Source organism: Melopsittacus undulatus, chromosome 10 (genome assembly GCF_012275295.1).
Source record: "Melopsittacus undulatus isolate bMelUnd1 chromosome 10, bMelUnd1.mat.Z, whole genome shotgun sequence".
Classification (NCBI taxonomy): Eukaryota; Metazoa; Chordata; class Aves; order Psittaciformes; family Psittaculidae; genus Melopsittacus; species Melopsittacus undulatus.
The window spans coordinates 27,852,905-27,870,360 of NC_047536.1; the positions used below are offsets into that span (position 1 = coordinate 27,852,905).

At 42.4% G+C, this 17,456-nt stretch overlaps 1 protein-coding gene across 1 annotated transcript in view; it reads left to right on the forward strand.

Annotated features, from left to right (window-relative positions):
* The first annotated feature begins 9,209 nt into the window (after window positions 1-9,209).
* The window catches only part of ATP9A (ATPase phospholipid transporting 9A (putative)), a 62,226-nt gene continuing 53,979 nt past the window's right edge, over window positions 9,210-17,456 (forward strand). The window contains exon 1 of the mRNA XM_034066761.1: window positions 9,210-9,330. Coding sequence (XP_033922652.1) covers window positions 9,263-9,330 — 68 coding nt within the window. The 5' untranslated portion in view covers window positions 9,210-9,262. The remainder of the gene's footprint in view (window positions 9,331-17,456) is intronic.

Sequence of the window (17,456 nt, forward strand, 5' to 3'; positions counted from 1 at the left end):
AACAAGTTTACCAAAGCTAATATAGCTACACTGGTGTGAGTGCAGAAGTTAGCACGGTATGTGAGCTGTCTCTGCTCATTAGCTTCTTTTCTTGCCTAAAGGACTCTCCTGTTCTTATTTGTTACTGCTTACTTTGCTCACCACACAGCAGACTTGCCCAGGCTGCTGCTTTTGTGTGAGTAGCATGTTTATTTGTGTGAGCTAAGGTAAAGGCTGGCTTATTTAAAATGTTAAATTTAAACTTTAAAGTTGCATTGTTTAAAAAAGGAAAATAAAGTGCATTAGCTTCATGTGTTAGCTCTATTCCTCTAAAGAAACATTTCTATTGACCTACCCCGTCTGTTCAAAACTTACCAAAAAGTCAATGAGAACTCTGAGGAGCAAGTTTGTCTGAGAATCATGTAGATAGTCAGCTCTGGGCTGAGCTGGGTGAGGCTGATTGCCTTTCCCACAGCTGGCAGTGAGGAGGTGGGAGTCTTCCTGGGGCTGCTGATAAATACAACATGGAGCAATGAGGAATGAGGAAAGATGATGGCTTCTGTTTGCAAAATAACAGCTTAGGCACAAAGCCTTCTTAGCATCTATGTGATCCCATGCGGTTGCTGCTACTGTGCTGAGGCTTTCTCAGTCTTTTGCGTTGTGTGTTCAGATGAGAGGGCTCTTCTCTGCATGCACTTCCTATGGCCTCCCTGCTCGAACTCACTGGTGAATGCTCTTCATTAGTGACCTGTGGGTAAGCAATGGACTTTCGTGTGACTTCAGCTCACATTCATCACTGACCTAGAAACACATCTGTCATTGCACAGCCACAGCAGGACAGGAAACATATCTCAGAAGCAGAGAGAAGAACCGGCTATTGCACACTCCTGCCTATTATCATGTTACCTATTTCATTATTGTATCTTCTATTTTCTGCACTTTGGGTTAATTACTTGTAAAGAGCAGTGTTTTTGGCAACATTTTGATTGCTGATACTCAAAGTTCTGATTGATTTATTGGAAAGCACACTTTTTAATGTCTGTTATAACTGAATCATGTGCTGGACATCTCAGCCAGCCTCAAAGCAGCATCCCTCTCCTTTCAAACTTCTTTATTAGCCTTTCTGGTTGTCACATCCCTCAGCCCAGATAATAACTCCTCTGACTCAATTGCTTCATGCAATTGAAGATGCAAGTTCAAGAAAATGTCTTGATTAGGAACTAGAATGGGTGGATCTCATCATTTGCCTTATTTTCCAATATTTGGTTTAGGCAAAATTCAGACATTACTGAAGATTTGTGTAAAAGTGTCTCTAAAGAAAACTAAAAAAAAAAAAACAAATCAAGTGAAATTTACAATACCCAGTGCTGTTTGATATATATTTATGTATATATATATTTAGTCAAACATAGACTCTATATGTATGGAGGAAAAGCACGCCCATAATGTCAACACAATGCCTAGAACTACAAGAGCAAAAGGGAAGAACGGGGTGAAATATGAAGATCACAGCCTCAAGCAGCAATGGGAATTGGTGCAGTGACAGGGATACAGATCCACTCTTGCAGTGTTTAAATCTCTTTAGACTGGAGTGTGGTCACAGCTTCTCTAGGCTTGGAAGCATGAAAAATCCCTGCTGAAATACACTGTCAAACTGTTGGTCACTAGGAGAATGCTGGAGCCAGGAGGGAAGGCTGAAGAACCTGAAGCCTATATGACTGAAGGGAAGTATTCCTCAGCTCCTCTCTGATGTCAGACTGGCTTTGGTGGGCAGATACCACACCTGAGCACTCACAGTAGGTCAGGATGCCTCTTGTGTTCCTTCTCAGTCTGGTTAAACAGGACACATTGCACGAACAAAGCCTTTTTAAAAACAAATTGTTGTGTAGAGATGTTCCTATGCTTTTGCTTACGTGTTTAGGAGCAAATAGGATTCAAAGCATAAATAAGATACCATTTTATTAATAATGATCTTCTGTATACTTCAATCAGCTCATTTAAACATTCAGATAAAAAAACCCACAACAGAAACCCAAACAAACAACAACAAAACCCAGAAAAACATTAACCCAGACCAAACTGTGAGCTGACCAAAAGTCAGAGTACCCAGTCTGTGAAACCATGAGAATGTGAGGGCCAGGTGGGGTGTTGTGGACAGGAAGGGGATGCAGGAGGAATGTATGGAATAAATAATCACTTGACAAATAACCTGTATTCTTAATGTAGGTATGCAGAATCTGTCCTGCAACTTTTTATGCATATTGTCTACCTGGATACTCAATACTATGCAATGACAGGATACTTTTAAATCAAGCTAACTGAATTGGTTTAACAGCCCTCTACAGTCCTATAGAAAAATTTGTCTCCATGCAGTCTAGATATTCAGAATGCCAAACATTTTTAATTTATTGTCTTTTTATATGCTGTTGGTTTGTATGTTAATACACTAGTTGTTACCATGAAACCAGTTTGATTACTTAAGTCCTTGAAGTGCAGTACACATTCAAGTGCTTTACTGCTTTGTAGTACCTATATCTCTGTATGTATTAAAAGTACTCCACCGCTCTCAACTCATGATGTGCAGATCTGGAAAAAATCAGATTTGCTCATTACCTATTCCTCTGTTCCCCTATAAATTCTTTCAGTCTGAACTGACAAAATAATCACTTTATTTATGCAGGGGGTGTTGATAAAATTTGCAAATATAAAATATGTAACAAATACCAACTTATTTTATAGCTTTAATTTTTTTATCACACCTACAGGATGTAACACAAAAGCAGCATAGTGAGAATTCACAAAACAGCTACAGCTAATAACAGAATCACTAACAAAAACAGAGCTAACAAAATAAAATTGTGAGTTTATTTGTCTTGAAAACAGCACCTTTTTTCTTTCTGAATTTCTTATATTTGACAGCTGTCCTAGATGAATGAGTTTGGCTATTATTGCTTGGAAAATTAGGTACTGAAGGGTTGTTTTCTTCTTGATCCGCAGCACGTAATTGTGTGAGGAAGAAAAAGATCCTGTACAAATACTACACTTCCTCAGATCAGCGTGAGAAGTATCTGCTCTGAAACTTCATTATGAGAATGCCAAATGTTCTCTCAATAACAGAGCCTATGGCAGTATGAGCTTTATTGTAGTTTCCCTTAGCAAGTGTTGATGGATTTATGGAGGGCTTCATTAAATATAGGCTTAAAGGATATCCGCTATCGCCCACTTGTCAAAAGAGAAAATAATATCAAAGCCATCCGTGCAGATCAGAGATGCAGGTGTTAACAGTGCATTCTAATCTGGTAGTGTTTAACTTGCCAGTTAATTGCAGTAGTCTTGTCTGAGTTCAGACATTTAAAGGATAAATTTAAAAGATGAATGCACATTGTGTAGGCTCAGGGCACATGTACAATGATACCATATTGTTAACAATTCCTGCTTCAGCATCCCAGCTCATGTTTGTGCTTCTCTTACTAAAATGCAATGACAGCGTGTGTGCAGCTGCTAAGCCCTGGGAATGAGCAGCTTTGGCCCATTTGCTCTTATTTTGAGGGACTGAATGTCACAGTCTGAGCTTGTTCTCAGTACTGCCTTGAGAAAGAGGGATAACAGGGATGTTTCTCCACACCAAACTCGCCTCTTTCCTTGTCATTTGTGGGAATGAGTCAGTAGCATGAGGAAATAACACCACGTACAAGGCTGCCTGCTGCACAGCTACTGCAGGACTGCAAGTTTTCAAGCCCTTAGCAACCAAATCCCTACTCCTGCCTGCTCTTTTCCTTATGAACGGTGCAGCTACACACACAGCTCTAAAACAAAACGCAAAACACCATGTGTAATGGGCTATGTTTTCAGACAAAGAAGGTGCACCCTGGTAAAAACACGCACTTATGAAATCAGATGACAGGGACAAAGAATAATGTCACAACATCAATTGCCTGTGAAATCATAAACATTTTGTGCAACCAGTTACACACCTATAGTCTGAGCCATCTGCCTAGATGTCAGAACTATCTATAATTTGATACTCATATTTCCTTGTTTACAAAGTGAGCAAAATCAAATGTAGTTCCAAAATGTAATTAATCTTCCAGCATATAAAAAGTCAAACAAGATGTTATTATGACCTTCTACAGTGCTCACCAGGCAGAAACACTGGAGTCCTATGCATAAACAAACATAATATATTTAGTAGCACAACTAAAATGGAAGAAAATTTATAGCGTATTGTGCTGAGTAGGTGATAGGTACAATTTGCAAGTGCATTGTCAAAACCACTGTCCATTGTTTCAGTGGGAAACTGGCACTAGCACTTGTGCCTTGGAGGAGTATAGGCACACCCCCCCAAATCCAGTTTATTTACACGTTCTTTAATCAGTGGAGCTTAGAGACCTGGATGTACTTGAGGATCAGTGAAACACATTGGAAAGAGTTGCCTGTAGGTGAGAAGCTGGTATCAGGAGCAGAGAGGAGGATGCAAAGCCGAGGGGACAAGGCAGTGGCAGGGCTCTGGTGAAATGAGAAGTGGGGGAGAAGGGCAAAAAAGATAAGGCGGAAAGGCTCATTTCCAAAACATTGGGAACCACTACAGTACAGGCTCATGGATATAGAAATGTCTGGTTTGATTTAGGCACACTCTGACAGCCAGTTGTGTCCATAGGATGTGCTTTGCCAGATTGAACTTTGACTTATCTTTACAAACTTGAATGGCAGACCATGAGATACTCATGACTATTCAATGCATAAAACATAATCCTGCTTGCAGAACAAGTGTGCTTGTGCTGCCTGGGAAAAGATACTAAATCATTCCAGTCAACAACATTGTAGTTTTTTACAATCCCTTGCATTAAAAATGGGGGCTCAACCTTGGATTTGCCAATAAATGATTTCTGGGTTTGAAATGAGATCTATAATGTTCAGTGATGAAAACACTGACAGCATTGATCAACTCTCCCTACAGGACAGCCTCAGAGGAGGCCAAGTGGTCCAGAACTGGTTCTATGACAAATCATTGGGGAAAAAGGAGGGGGGTGCAGCTAGGAGAATAAAACTCCGCTTGTTGTGGTGTTAATTTAATCCTCTGGGCAAAAGAAGTCCTGGGAGAAAAAAAGCACCACCATAGATAATGATTGAAAATTATGGAAAATAAATCAGCTTTTTTTTTAATTAGCAGTTGTTCAGTGTAAATTCTGGAGCTTGCAGGGCTCCGCTGTGAGCCTGAAGTTTTGTTCTTGCAAAACTTGAGCATCAGAAAAACAAGCCAGTAGCATCAGAAAAAAAAAACAAGATAGGTTTTATCACACTTGATTTAACAAATCTCACTTCTCAGACTGAGGCTGGAAGTTTTCCTTTGGGCATTCCTTCTCAACAGGCAAAAGAAAAAGGCTTGGAACTCAGGAGAGTGCATACCTACTGTGAAGGGTGAGATCATGTGTATAATGTTTGCAGCAAAGCTACTGCTATGCAAGAAGTACGTCAAGGAGGGGTTTATCCCATTGGGCTACAGCCTAGTCTAGATCTTTCACAGTGATCTTTTAACTAAAAATCAAAAGCATTACAATACAAGGCAGAGAATCAGGGTGCCTCTAAGGGAGGCTTTGAAAGGTTATTTGAGTCCTCAGAAGCTGCAGGCTGCAGTGTCACTGTCGCTTGATTTCTGCCACTGTTTGCCAAGTTCATTATCCCTGATTACGCAGATAAATGTAAACCTAGCTGTGCATCCCTTTGCTCTTCTTCTAGGATTACTGGAATTGAGAATCACCATATGAGAGTCAGCTGCTTTTCCTCCCATGTTCTTGGATGGCAGAGTTGAGCAATGTGTAGAAATGATGTGAAGAAAGTTTAGCTGCTCCATATAAAGGAGGGATGTAATCTATTTCTGTCTGAAACATAAAGATATCAAGATCCAAAATGTGGTGCTTCGAAGAATGTTGTTTGAAATCCAGTGCCACTTCCTCCTCAAAGCAAGTAACAATGACATTTGACAAGTTTTATTTTAATTACAGGCTGAGCCTCAAGGCTGGAGTCTGAGTTTATCATTTCAGCCAGTTACAGCATTAGGCCAGTGGTTTTGTGGCAATGGTGTTACAGTTTAGGTCAAGTGCAACATCCTGTTTAGGATCTTCAGTTGCTCCTTTTATTAAATTATCATTTGAAGTGAATTCTGTCATATTTTTTCTCTCATTAATAAATTATACCTGCAGTTGAGTATGAGAAAAAAACGGAGGAAATACGTTTCATGAGCTGAAATGTTTGTGGAAGGAGAAGGGGGTTTTAGTTCTACTTCAGTTGTCCCCATGAGTAGATAAGAACAGTCAAGTGAGAAGTAAGATATTAAAACATCATATTACTAAATTGAAATACAGCCTAAATGTCAGTTCTACAAACAGTTTTTGTACTAAGACTGCCTTAGTTAGAATGGCATTGAAAATACCAGCCTAAACATTGTCAGTGCTGGTGCCTGAAACCGGTGTAACTATTAATGCGGTTGCTGAAATGTTCTCATTACAAAATGTCAGGATGACTCTGCTTCAACTGTAAAGAAAAAAAAAGTGACAACTGCAGGTTTGGTGCTGGTTGTAACCTATAGTGTAACCTGAGCTAGAACACAGCGAGGGCAGAAAAGAAGAGAGCTACCCAGAAACTCTGCTGTGACTCACTCTGCTTTGCTTACCTGTTTTCATTTTTTAATAGCCTTCATTTTTCACGGGAAAAGTACTATTATTTAGGATTACCTTGAGCTCATTTTAAGATACACACAAACATCACTTATCCTAAAAAAAAAAAGCCCAGAACAGCTGAAAACCAAAACAAACAATACCCCCTACCCAAGCCAGTCAATTTCGTAAATGCTACTTTCTAGTATGTTAAAACAAATGGCGATTTTGAACTTTCACTTGGGCTTACCCACTCATTTCCTGCTCTTGGCCATTGTGATTGTGGTATTTAGCTCTGCAGAACCATGAGCCATTTAGATTGACTGTGCAGGTGGACAGTATCTGGCAGCCCAGGACTGCAGGCAGCCTATAACAACTAACAACTACAACAACTATAACCACTCGTTGTACATGGTTTAAATATGGCTGCATGTGTAAGGAGGCATGGTGAGTCTTTGCTTAGTGAACATTTCCAAGCAAGTTATTTGTTAAATGAAGGATTTTGCAGACTGTCTGCAAACAGATGAGAGATAAACTGGCTGTGCACAAGACACGTTCAGGCTTTGTGGTGACCAGGACTACAGTGTGAGATGCTGGGGGGATGTGTAGATTTGACTATTTCATATGATCTTTATCTGCAGTGGGCATTTCCTCCATCTGTATAGGTGCACCAGTGTAAATTGTGGTGGTTTCAAACAGGAAGAAGCTATGCTGGCACGAATGACAGCCTACAACAGGTTTGCCCTCATTGGTGTGGCTACACAGGCAGTGAGAGCAAACTGAGGTGGGCGATGCCCATGGCTAAGGCTCTAGAGAGGCAGGTAGAGGCACTTTTACTAAAACAGTAGCCTTGTCAGCACTCATGGGCACCTGCTCACAACAGCCCCAGGCACAGTGCAAGCATTGGCTGTGTTTAGAGAAAATGTCCAACATCACTGTTACGATTCTTCTTGAGGTAACTCCAGCTGAAGAACCCCTGGCCCAAGCCCATGTCCTTCTGAGGCTGCAGCACTCTGGCTGGTGCTGTTTGCCATTCACAGCCTACGCTCGGCATCCAGCGCCTAATGGGGTTTGACTGAAATAAATAAATAAAGGACCCCTCCAAGCCAGATGGTTTTTGTAAAAGCAGTCCTTCTGCAGGGCTGATTTAGAGCACAGGCACACAGAGCGGAAAGCGTTAGAGAGGAGCGGTGAATGGGAGGAAGTGATTTGAAAGGTGTGGGGGCTGGATCCCCATCAGCCAGCTGTGACTCTGACACAGGGACATTGCCTCACTAACTTATACAATCTGAAGCATTTTTTTTCCTTGTTACTGACATTTTTGCTATTACTTGGTGGTTTTCTCCATTGACTTTAACCATGCTTTCACCAGGCTATCAGCACAGTTTCTGGTGGATGACTAGATACTATCAATCCTGTTAGACTTTCCTACTTGTGGTTTTCTAGATGCAATTTAACATTCCACATTTTAAGAAGGCTGTGTTTTATCAGTATTTGTCTTCTTTTCATGGTAGCATCACTAGGAAAGTGTAATTCATTTGAATAGGATGATTGCAGTACCTGGTTCTATTTCTCTCTGTGAAATACATCTTTACTGCTGGGAATTCTGTTTTTCCTGTTTGAATGAAGAATAGTCAACAGCATGAATGGGCTGGAGGTGAGCTAGGTTCCTTTTCTTAAAGGATTCCTTTGCTTTCTCATTTATGGAAAAGAAGAATATGAAGATACGGAGATGGCAGGAGGAAAATGCAGTGGAAGTAGAGGAGCTGGAGAGCAGCAAGATGAATGGATGGAGGAGACAACAAATGTCAGAAACACATTGAGTAGAGTTTATCTGGGACAGAAATACAAAGCAACTGGTGGGACAGATTGTGGTAGCTTTCAGGAACCCTGCCTGATAAAATACAAAGATCATCAGCCAAGCATGTGTTTCAGCTTCTGTAACCCAGTGTCTTTTTGAATCTAATCTGCATAATAATTTTAATGAAGACTTAGCTACTGTGATTGTAAAGAGGAGCTTGAAGACATAAACAGAGCAGAAATGCTGTAGCAATGTGCACCCAAATTTGCAGAGGAAATCTGAATTAGGATCCAAAAACGCTTGTTGCCAGGAGCTGATGAAGGTCACTATGAAAGAAGGGTACAGGCATTAACACCATAAAGCACAGACCTGTAATGTAGGTTATATGCTGTAAAGAAGAGGGATGAATTTGCACCTATCTGCTGGCTGCAAAAGGGTGAGGACACGCGGGCTGTGGTGTGGCCGTTCGCCTGAGGTGAAACCCAGGCGCGACCCGGGTGGGAAATTGAGAGAGGGCACCGAGGGAAAGGGGCAGGATGGAGCCAGGGGCGGGCGGCGGGTGCGGGCTTAAAGGCAGAGCAGGTGCCGGACCTTGCGCGGTTCTGTTGGGTGTTCTGGGTGAGGCAACCGGAGCCGGGAGATGTGGACTGGAGCCGGGGACCAGAAGCGAACCGGACCGGGGGCGGAGCGAGGTGGGGCGGCACCTGCGTGCTGGGACCCGGCGGCGCCGAGCCCGGCCCCCTCGGCGGAGCCGCCAGACGGCGGCGGGCCGGGCCGAGGCGCTGCTGGAAAGCGCATCCTTCCCCGCTCCGCCCCGGCAGCCGCGGCCATGACCGACAACATCCCGTTGCAGCCGGTCCGGCAGAAGAAGCGGATGGACAGCAAGCACCGGAGCGGGTGAGCCGCTCCGAGGGGCGCTGCCCGCGGGTCTGGGGCCTCGCCCCTCTTATGGCCGCAGCCTGTGTTGCCGGGGACGGGCGGTGCGAACCCCGCTCCCTCCTGCCTCGGGGCGGCGGCGAGGCCCGCACTCTCGGGGGTCTTTGCGGGATGCGCAGGGCTCAGCGGAGGGCGGGCGGGAGCCGCATCTCCCTGCGCTGCGCGGCCGCGGTCCGAGGCTGGGGAGAGGAGTGCGGGGGGGCAGGCAGGCGCTGACAGGTTGTTCCTGACGCCATTGCCGTGGCACGCCCGGGCGGAGGGCAGGATCCTACCGGGCGTTGCTGCCGCTGGGGCTGGGCAGAGCGGCGCCTGCCATAGGGGGAGGCTGGCAGCCTCTTACGTGGGGAAGGATTGTCCGCTGTCCTCATCGCCTGCTCCATCGGAGCTCTCCAGACAAAGCGGTGCCTTTGGCAGCAGCCAACGCGGCTGGGCCGGGCCGGCGGGCCCGGGCAGTAAGCGCCGGGCAGGGAGTCACCGGCGGCCCGGCTCGCCCCTGCCCGCAGTCTGGTCCTTCATCCACGTTGCTGCTGGAGCCAGCGCTCGGCCTTCGCTGGGTTGGACCAGAAATGGTAGATCTGTAACAAAGGTCTCTGTCTAACTGTAGCAGTTAAAACAATACAGTATCCTTGGTGTGTGGTGTTGCAATATCCCGAGCATGGGATGTGGTCCTGAAGGAGGTGGTTATGTGTATTTATACTGGTATTCTGGTGCAGGGAGTTAAATAAAAAAAAATTAAATAATTTCTTACTGTTTTTTAGGAAATTGCACCTCTATCCAGGCAGGTTGGTTTGTACACGATGGGGTGTACAGGGTTACCTGGCTGTCAGTTATTTGTCCCTGGGTAATTCGGTTTGGTTTTTAAAATGTGGTGAGTGATATTAGTCAAATAAATCAAAATACCAAAGGGGAGCCTGACTGTTAGAGCAAGATGAGATTGATACTTTTTTATTATGTGTTTGGTTGATAGTTTCTGATTCCTCTAATTGCAGTTGTTCTATATAGTTTATTCATTATTAGATTTTTTTTTCTGGTTAACAGCATTGTTTCTTGTACTTGATGTAGCAATATCCACGCCAGCTGGTATAGAGTTGGGAGGTGTGTGTAGTGCAGCAAGTAGTTCCCCAGCGTCTGTCACATGCATCATTGGGCAAGTCCCACAAGGTGCAGCCACCATGGCATTAAATTTAGTGATGTGATTGAAAGGGATCAGGGAGAGATGGAGGCTTGAGAAATTTCTCAAAGTTTCTTGAATGATTGCTTTTCCTAAAGTTCTCTAATCTCCACCAAGTACTTGGGTACTCTTGGGTACTACAAGTGGTTAGTAACATCTAACAGAAATTCCCCTTCTCTAACCTCAGCTATGCTTCATTGACTGGGGACTCTAACTAATTAGCAGACACAGAGATGATGTTTCCAGTGTTAACAAATTCTGGCAGCATGAATTTGTGAAGGAAGATTTCTTAGGGTTTTTCTCAATGGCAGTCTGAATAATGTGGATTTGGGTTTTCCATTTGGTGCAGTAGCTCTGGGGATCACACTTATCATACATTTGGAACTTCAGTGTCATTGATAAGTAGCCAACCTGTGGTATGTTAGTAGTTTGATTGAAGCATAGTGTGGATAGTAAAGCAATGAAGTCAAGTAAACCCAAACCAGTGTGATAAGCCAAAGAAGAAATTGACCAGCAAGTCAGGCAGCATCCCTGGTGTCCTATTGAGGGTGGACTCCTGGGAATCCTAAGCCATAATCCAGACCTTATTTCTTCTGTTTATGCTGAGAAAAATGCAAACAGAGGCCTTCTAAGTTATGTCCCTTGATACATGTGAAAACCCTGGGATAAGCAAGCCTTAAAGGGCTTCAACTTAGCGTAGCCCTGACTGCAGTTTCTGCAGTGGGGGCAAGTTTTCAGGACAGACATTTTTGTCAGTGTTGTCTTCTGGAGTGGCAAATAGATTTCTGTTTCATGTACAGAATGACTTAATAGAAATCTTATTTGTTAACAAAAAAGTAAGAAATATCTAATTCTTACATAGGGCAGGTGTCACCCAAGCAAGGCTTTCATTACAGCCTAAGCCTGTACTGTGCTTTGAAGAGAAGCCAGAGAGGAACTCACACAATATCCTTGCAGATGAATGATGGTACAGATAGCTGCAGTCTGTGTCGAGGAGAAACCATGTGCTTAATAAACCACCAGGGGACATGGTTATCTGTTCCTGAGCATAACTTTAATGTGGATTTTCCTTGTTGCAATCAAAGGCTAAGCTCAGAATTCTGCAACTGGATGCCTTGAATTCAGCCATATCCTTCCAAGTACTTTTCAGCACTCTGAAAACCACTGTGAGGTACGTGCTAGTGAGGAGGAAAGGATAGCATTAGCTGCAACAGGACTGCCTGTGGGATGGCATGTGAGTCTGAGGTTCCCAGGGGCTGAGCTCTGCCAGAGAGAGAGCTGCAAGTTCCTGAGGCACCCTAAGTGCTCTGTTTAGTGCATGACACAAGTTTTTCCCTAAATAACTTATGTCTCAGTCCACAGTCCTGCAAGACATTCTTTTTGAAACCAGCAAACTGCAGTGCTTATGCTGCCTCTGCGATGGAAAAAGGCCTTGATCCAGAAATGTGGTGGGAAGAATGGGGAATGAGACAGGGAAGGAGGAGCTTTACAATAACACTTAGTGTGGCCTGTCCCTTGTATGTGCAAGAGTATTCTGGGTCTATTTAAATGGCAAATGCCATTTCAAAGTCAACAGGGAGAGATTGTTGCTCCTGCGTGTGGGTGTGCCTAGGCACGCGTGGAGCTGAGCTGATTGCCCACAAACCAGCTGGTTTGTACCACAGGTCTTGGTGGATGGGCAGGGGTGGGCTGCAGGCATAGCAGTTCTTGCCCTCAGGTCTGAAGTGGGGATGTTGGGATCAAGTGAAGGTGCAGAATAAGGCTATGTGGTTGTGTGTGGCTCTGGTTTTTAATTGGTGGAAAATTCTTTGTATGCATTTAAAATAATTAAATGTAGAAGGTTGGTTTGTGTATTAAAGGTGCCAAGAACTTAACAGCACAGCCTTTGACAAATGTGGAAACAGCGCTGGAGAAGAGTGCTTGTTGTAGGAGTGATAGAATCATAGAATGTTTACAGTTGGAAAGGACCTTAAGTTCTGACCCCCCTGAAATATGTAGATGAACTTTAGCACTAATTTGACAAATACTACTCCCCATTAGACAAATATGACACTTTTTCCCATTAGTTTTGCTTATGAAAGCATTTTTAATTTGCTCTCTTAAATATCTCTCCATCAAACATGCTGCATTTGTAAATAAAACTTGCTTCTTTGCAATTCCTGTTAATCTAGCATCTGACAGTCTGCCCCATTACTTTTCTTACATCATCACTAAGAAGGTGTTTATGTAAGCAAATACAATCCCAAGTGAATAGACAGTAAACCTGTTCTTCAGCACTTCCTTTTCATTTATATCCGTTTTCAGGTTTAAGGGCCATGTCACTTAGAGGACTCAAAGCTTCGGATGCAGTTCACATTGAAAGAGTTGCTTTAGGATGGTTGCAACTTTATTTTGGGATTTGCAAGTTGGGCTTTTTTATTATTTTTGCCATGTTATGATTTAAAATGTGAATAACTGTTGTAAAAGCTTCCCCATATAAGCTGCTTTCTTATAGTTTCCATATTTTTTCTGTAAGACAGTAATTTTAAGAAGTTCATGGTGTACAGTGACTTACTAGCTTTACTGTACTTGAGGGGCTGTTGCAATATTGTTCTTCAGTGCTTCAGTTGCAAAACAGAGGAGAAGTGTTTAGGAATGTGTATTCCTCCTAAACTTCTATAGAGAACTGCTTGCATTTTGGTAACTTTGTGATTCCCATTCCTGCAAGTGCATGCTAATTTTGTCAGCATCTCTACGCAGCAATGTAAACTCTCAGCTGGTTTTTTTTTTTAGGTGAGTTTTCTTTCCCTTTCAAGGATGTAGTCTTCTGATTCCTGATGGAAAGTGTTTTATTATTTCTATAACAGCAATAGTTCTCTTCTGCCAGAAATAGCCAATTTCCACCAGTGACACTGACTTTGCCCTGAGCAGAAAACTTTGGAGTAATGTGATGGCACGAGCAGCCCCTTCCCTCCTCATCCAGGTTTTTAAGCTTGATACCCAAAATAGGGATGATATCCAAAGAAACGATAGAATCACAGAACTGTGCAATGCCTGTAAAATTCTTTTGGGAAGGAACAAGTGATTTAACTGGCAAAAGCTGATAGCCCCAGTCACAAAAGGACTTTTTATTTAATGAGCACCAGACTAATCTGAAAACACATTTGTGTACTTTCTATATGTGCTCAGGGTTCTTTGTTTCTGATACCCAATTGAATGGATTTGTCAGAATGCTTTTTTTTCTCGAGGTTGGGATTCTGGAGGAGAAAGGGAAAAGGAGGCTGTCTGAAATGTTCCTTGTCAGGTTCACTACCCATCTTTCTGCCTCTTCTTTACATTTTGCTCTTGGTATAAGTTGTGTTTTGTCCTCCCAGCAGTGGGCACCCCAAGTCATATACTTAGCAGCACAGCCCAGGACTTCATACCCTAAGCGTGGCTGACTCTCCCTGCAGTACAAGTCCTTGGCACCTTTGGGAGCTTTTCTTTGGCTCCTGTGAGCACGCAGCAGCCATGCAGTGCAGGTGAGCACTGGGCTTTCACTGTGTCATACCACGTGTTGTGCCAACACAACCTGGTGCATAATAAAGTGGCTGTAGAGACCAGTGTTTACTCATGTTGCAACATCAGCACACACAAGGCAGAAAGGGTTCAGGTAGTGAAGCTGTGCTGTCTGAATGTGCCCTGGGTAGATCAATGAAACCTGCCATTAGTCTGAAAACAGGATCTGCCGTTGCAGCCACTCCTGTTTGTGTAAAGCGCTTTGTAAGGGTCACAGATGTCATAGATAGGATTTTAAAGCAGAACTAAGGAGCTTAGTAATGTATTCTTCCTTAATGAAGTTTAAAACCATCATTGAAAAGTTTGAAAAAAAAAAATCTTAAAAATTATGGCAATTGAGCATCTTTGGGGCTGGTGATAAACATAGGAATGGGCATGTGGTTCTGTGCTTGGGAAATGTCTGTGTTCTTACCAAAACCTCACTTTCTAGCTTACTTCAATAAGCATGGGCTGGCAGCTGAGCAATTAGTATGCAGAGATAACCCTGTCACTAGCCCAGGGTGTGGATTGTGGGTTTCTGTTCTCTGCCCACCCAGCAAAGCACAGGCAGTGTGCTGTCTGGTTTGTGGGACAAGAGGGAAAAACCAGGTCACAGGATAGGTAGGAGTTAAATGCCAGCACTGGGGTTGACTAAGTGCCATCATAAGATAAAACTCTCTGGGGTTCTTTGAATGTACATGGGATAAACATCATCATTTGCTGAGTTCCAGCCACTGGCACACAGGTTCCTTGCTAAGCACTGCAGGCTCTGGAGAAGGCTCCAGCAATGACGTAATGGGATTCCTGAGCGCTGATAAACTTCCCCACTCTGACTCTGTTGTTGCTGGTTGTAGTCTTGTGTTCATTGGTTGACTTTGGTATTTTCAATGGATTCCTTTACATTGCATAGAAACCTCATGCTATGTAGGAGAATTCTTAGTAAAAGTGCTGCATATTCTTTACTAGAGCATTGAAATTACAGTTGCCTTCAAAAACTTGCTGGGCAGGAAGTTTTTCTTTTGTTTGCCTTATTAATTTTTCAGTTTGTTTTCCCTGTATTTCAGGAGATTGCAAAAACTGTGACTTCAGCCAGGCAGGAATTTCACAGAACTGTTTTCTCACAGCAGATTCTCCTCTGTCCCTTCTTGCTTATACTTGGATCTGCATTATTTTTAGATGGATTCTCAAACCTTATAGTAACACAGCATTTGTAAATTAAAATTCCCACAGCAACAAGTATCTTTGGGAACACTATGAGGGGTCAGGGCTTGGAACATGTGCTAAATTTGGGGTAATTTTACGTCTGTGTAATTGCCTTCTACTTCCCTGCCTTTGTCTGTGCTGTCAGTATTGGGATCTGCCCTCTCATTTAGAACCACACAAGTGTAAGCAATTTTGCAGAGCTAGGCGTTAGCATTCACAAACTAGTGAATTCATAGTAATTAGGAAAAGAAAATACTAAAAGCAGTATAATTGTATATAAACAGATGGGCAGAGCACATTCTTCTTAAGGTAAAACATTCTGATTTTGTGGGGTTCATTTGCTGTTTTCTTACGCATTCATGAAGAAAAACCACTGATAAGTCATTGAACTTACTAAAAGGTCCAGAAATCTGCTTTAGAGATTTAGGCACTGGGTTGAAGATCTGACCAGATATTTGGAAAGTTCTTTGGAGTGTGTTAGTGTATTTTACTTTGTATAAAAAAAATTACCTCCAGCACAAGTAAAAATATATTAAATTGTAGTAATGCCCTCTTCGAGCCTTATCCTATTGTAAATATTATGATATAGGTGGGTAGGTATTTCTGCTGTTGAGTACAATCCCTAGAAGAGGCCCAACCTAAAAAATAAACAAAGGTAACTGGTTTCAGATGTCTCATTACAAGGGCTGCCTGACTCTTTTCTGTAACTGGGAAGCATGTTGTGATGATGAAATGGGGTGTGTGGACACAAGGTTTGCTCCCTTGGGCAAAGCCTCTTGTTTAGAGCCTTATCATAGAAATCATTCTGAATTCACAATCATTCAAAACATGGACTCAAGGCTAATATTGTGTGGTTTTCTCTATCATGAAAAAAAGAAAAAAATATTTTCTTATAGAGCATATCTAGTTTCTGTTGTGATCCAAATAACGCTATTTTCCATGAAAAATATTTGGGATGAAAGTGACTGTCTTAGGTATTCCTCAGCAAACACAAAAGAAAACTGGATTAAAATGTATCAAGACACTAAAATATGATTATTGTAGTAGAGTACATAAATATGAGTGTTTTACACTAACTTTACTGTTTGTCTCATGTTGGTAACTGCCTTTCAGATCTGGGTATTACACACAGCCATGTGGGGAAGACAGATCCATGAGTTAGTTTTTCTTAATAAAAAAGTTTTTATTTTTGACAGAAATTTATAGTTTCAGTGGCAAGTGTAAGTTTTTGGAGTGGGTTTCATTTAGGGTACTTATGCTAAGTATGGGAATAGTCAAAGATGGAAATCCCTTGCCTTAGAAATGTAACAACTGCAGAATAACAGTCAATGTCTATATAGAGGTAAGCAGAGACGGCAGTAGTGGTGCTGCAAGTCTGTAGGATGTCAGATGCCTCTTGTATATACTTGAACAGTAAAACATCTCCAATTTTATTCCAGTAATTTGCTCTAGTTGTTCACAGGTATCAGTGTTTTGAACTGTTCACATTACCCACTGTTTATTTCTGTCAGGTTTTCCTGTGTTCTCATCATTTTCTCCTCTTCAGCAAATGAACAGTTTGCAAGTCAAAGCTGACAAGTGCAGGAGCTTTGGTAAAGCTGACCTCTGTGTGGCCAGTGATAAATGCATGTAGGTGAAAGCAGTAGGATAGTTATTAAAATTGGGGGATTTTACTTATTCTGGATGTAGAATGGAGGGTTTGATATAACTAGAGTGGGTAAGAGACTGTTCAGCACTATCCAAAACTTGTGATTTCATATTCCTTCAGTACCAATGTGTGGGTGCAATGTAGCGCTCTGCTGTCTTGTCAGCATTTCAGTCTCAGAGCTTCCTTGAGCGAAGAAGCCTTCTCTCCTGTGTTTGGGTGGCATCTCTATGCTTGTGGTTTAGGTTGGTTTTGAGAACAGGCTAGAGAAAATCCACTTTTTCTGCGTTTATCTGCCACTCTTCATGAAATATAATAATGTTGAAGTAATTTGATTATGCAAAAATCCCTTTATGTCTAGTTTTAAAAGCTTATGAGAAATTATCTTACAAGTCAGCCTTGTGAAGTTAACGTCTGTGTTAGCTCATGGAGCACTGAATCATATGGTGACACCTTTACTTCTGGAAGCAAAGTTGATTCTATTCCTCTCCTATATAGAAGGAACTGACTTAATGGAAAGCTCTTCTTTCTGTTTATTTGCATCCAGTGGGG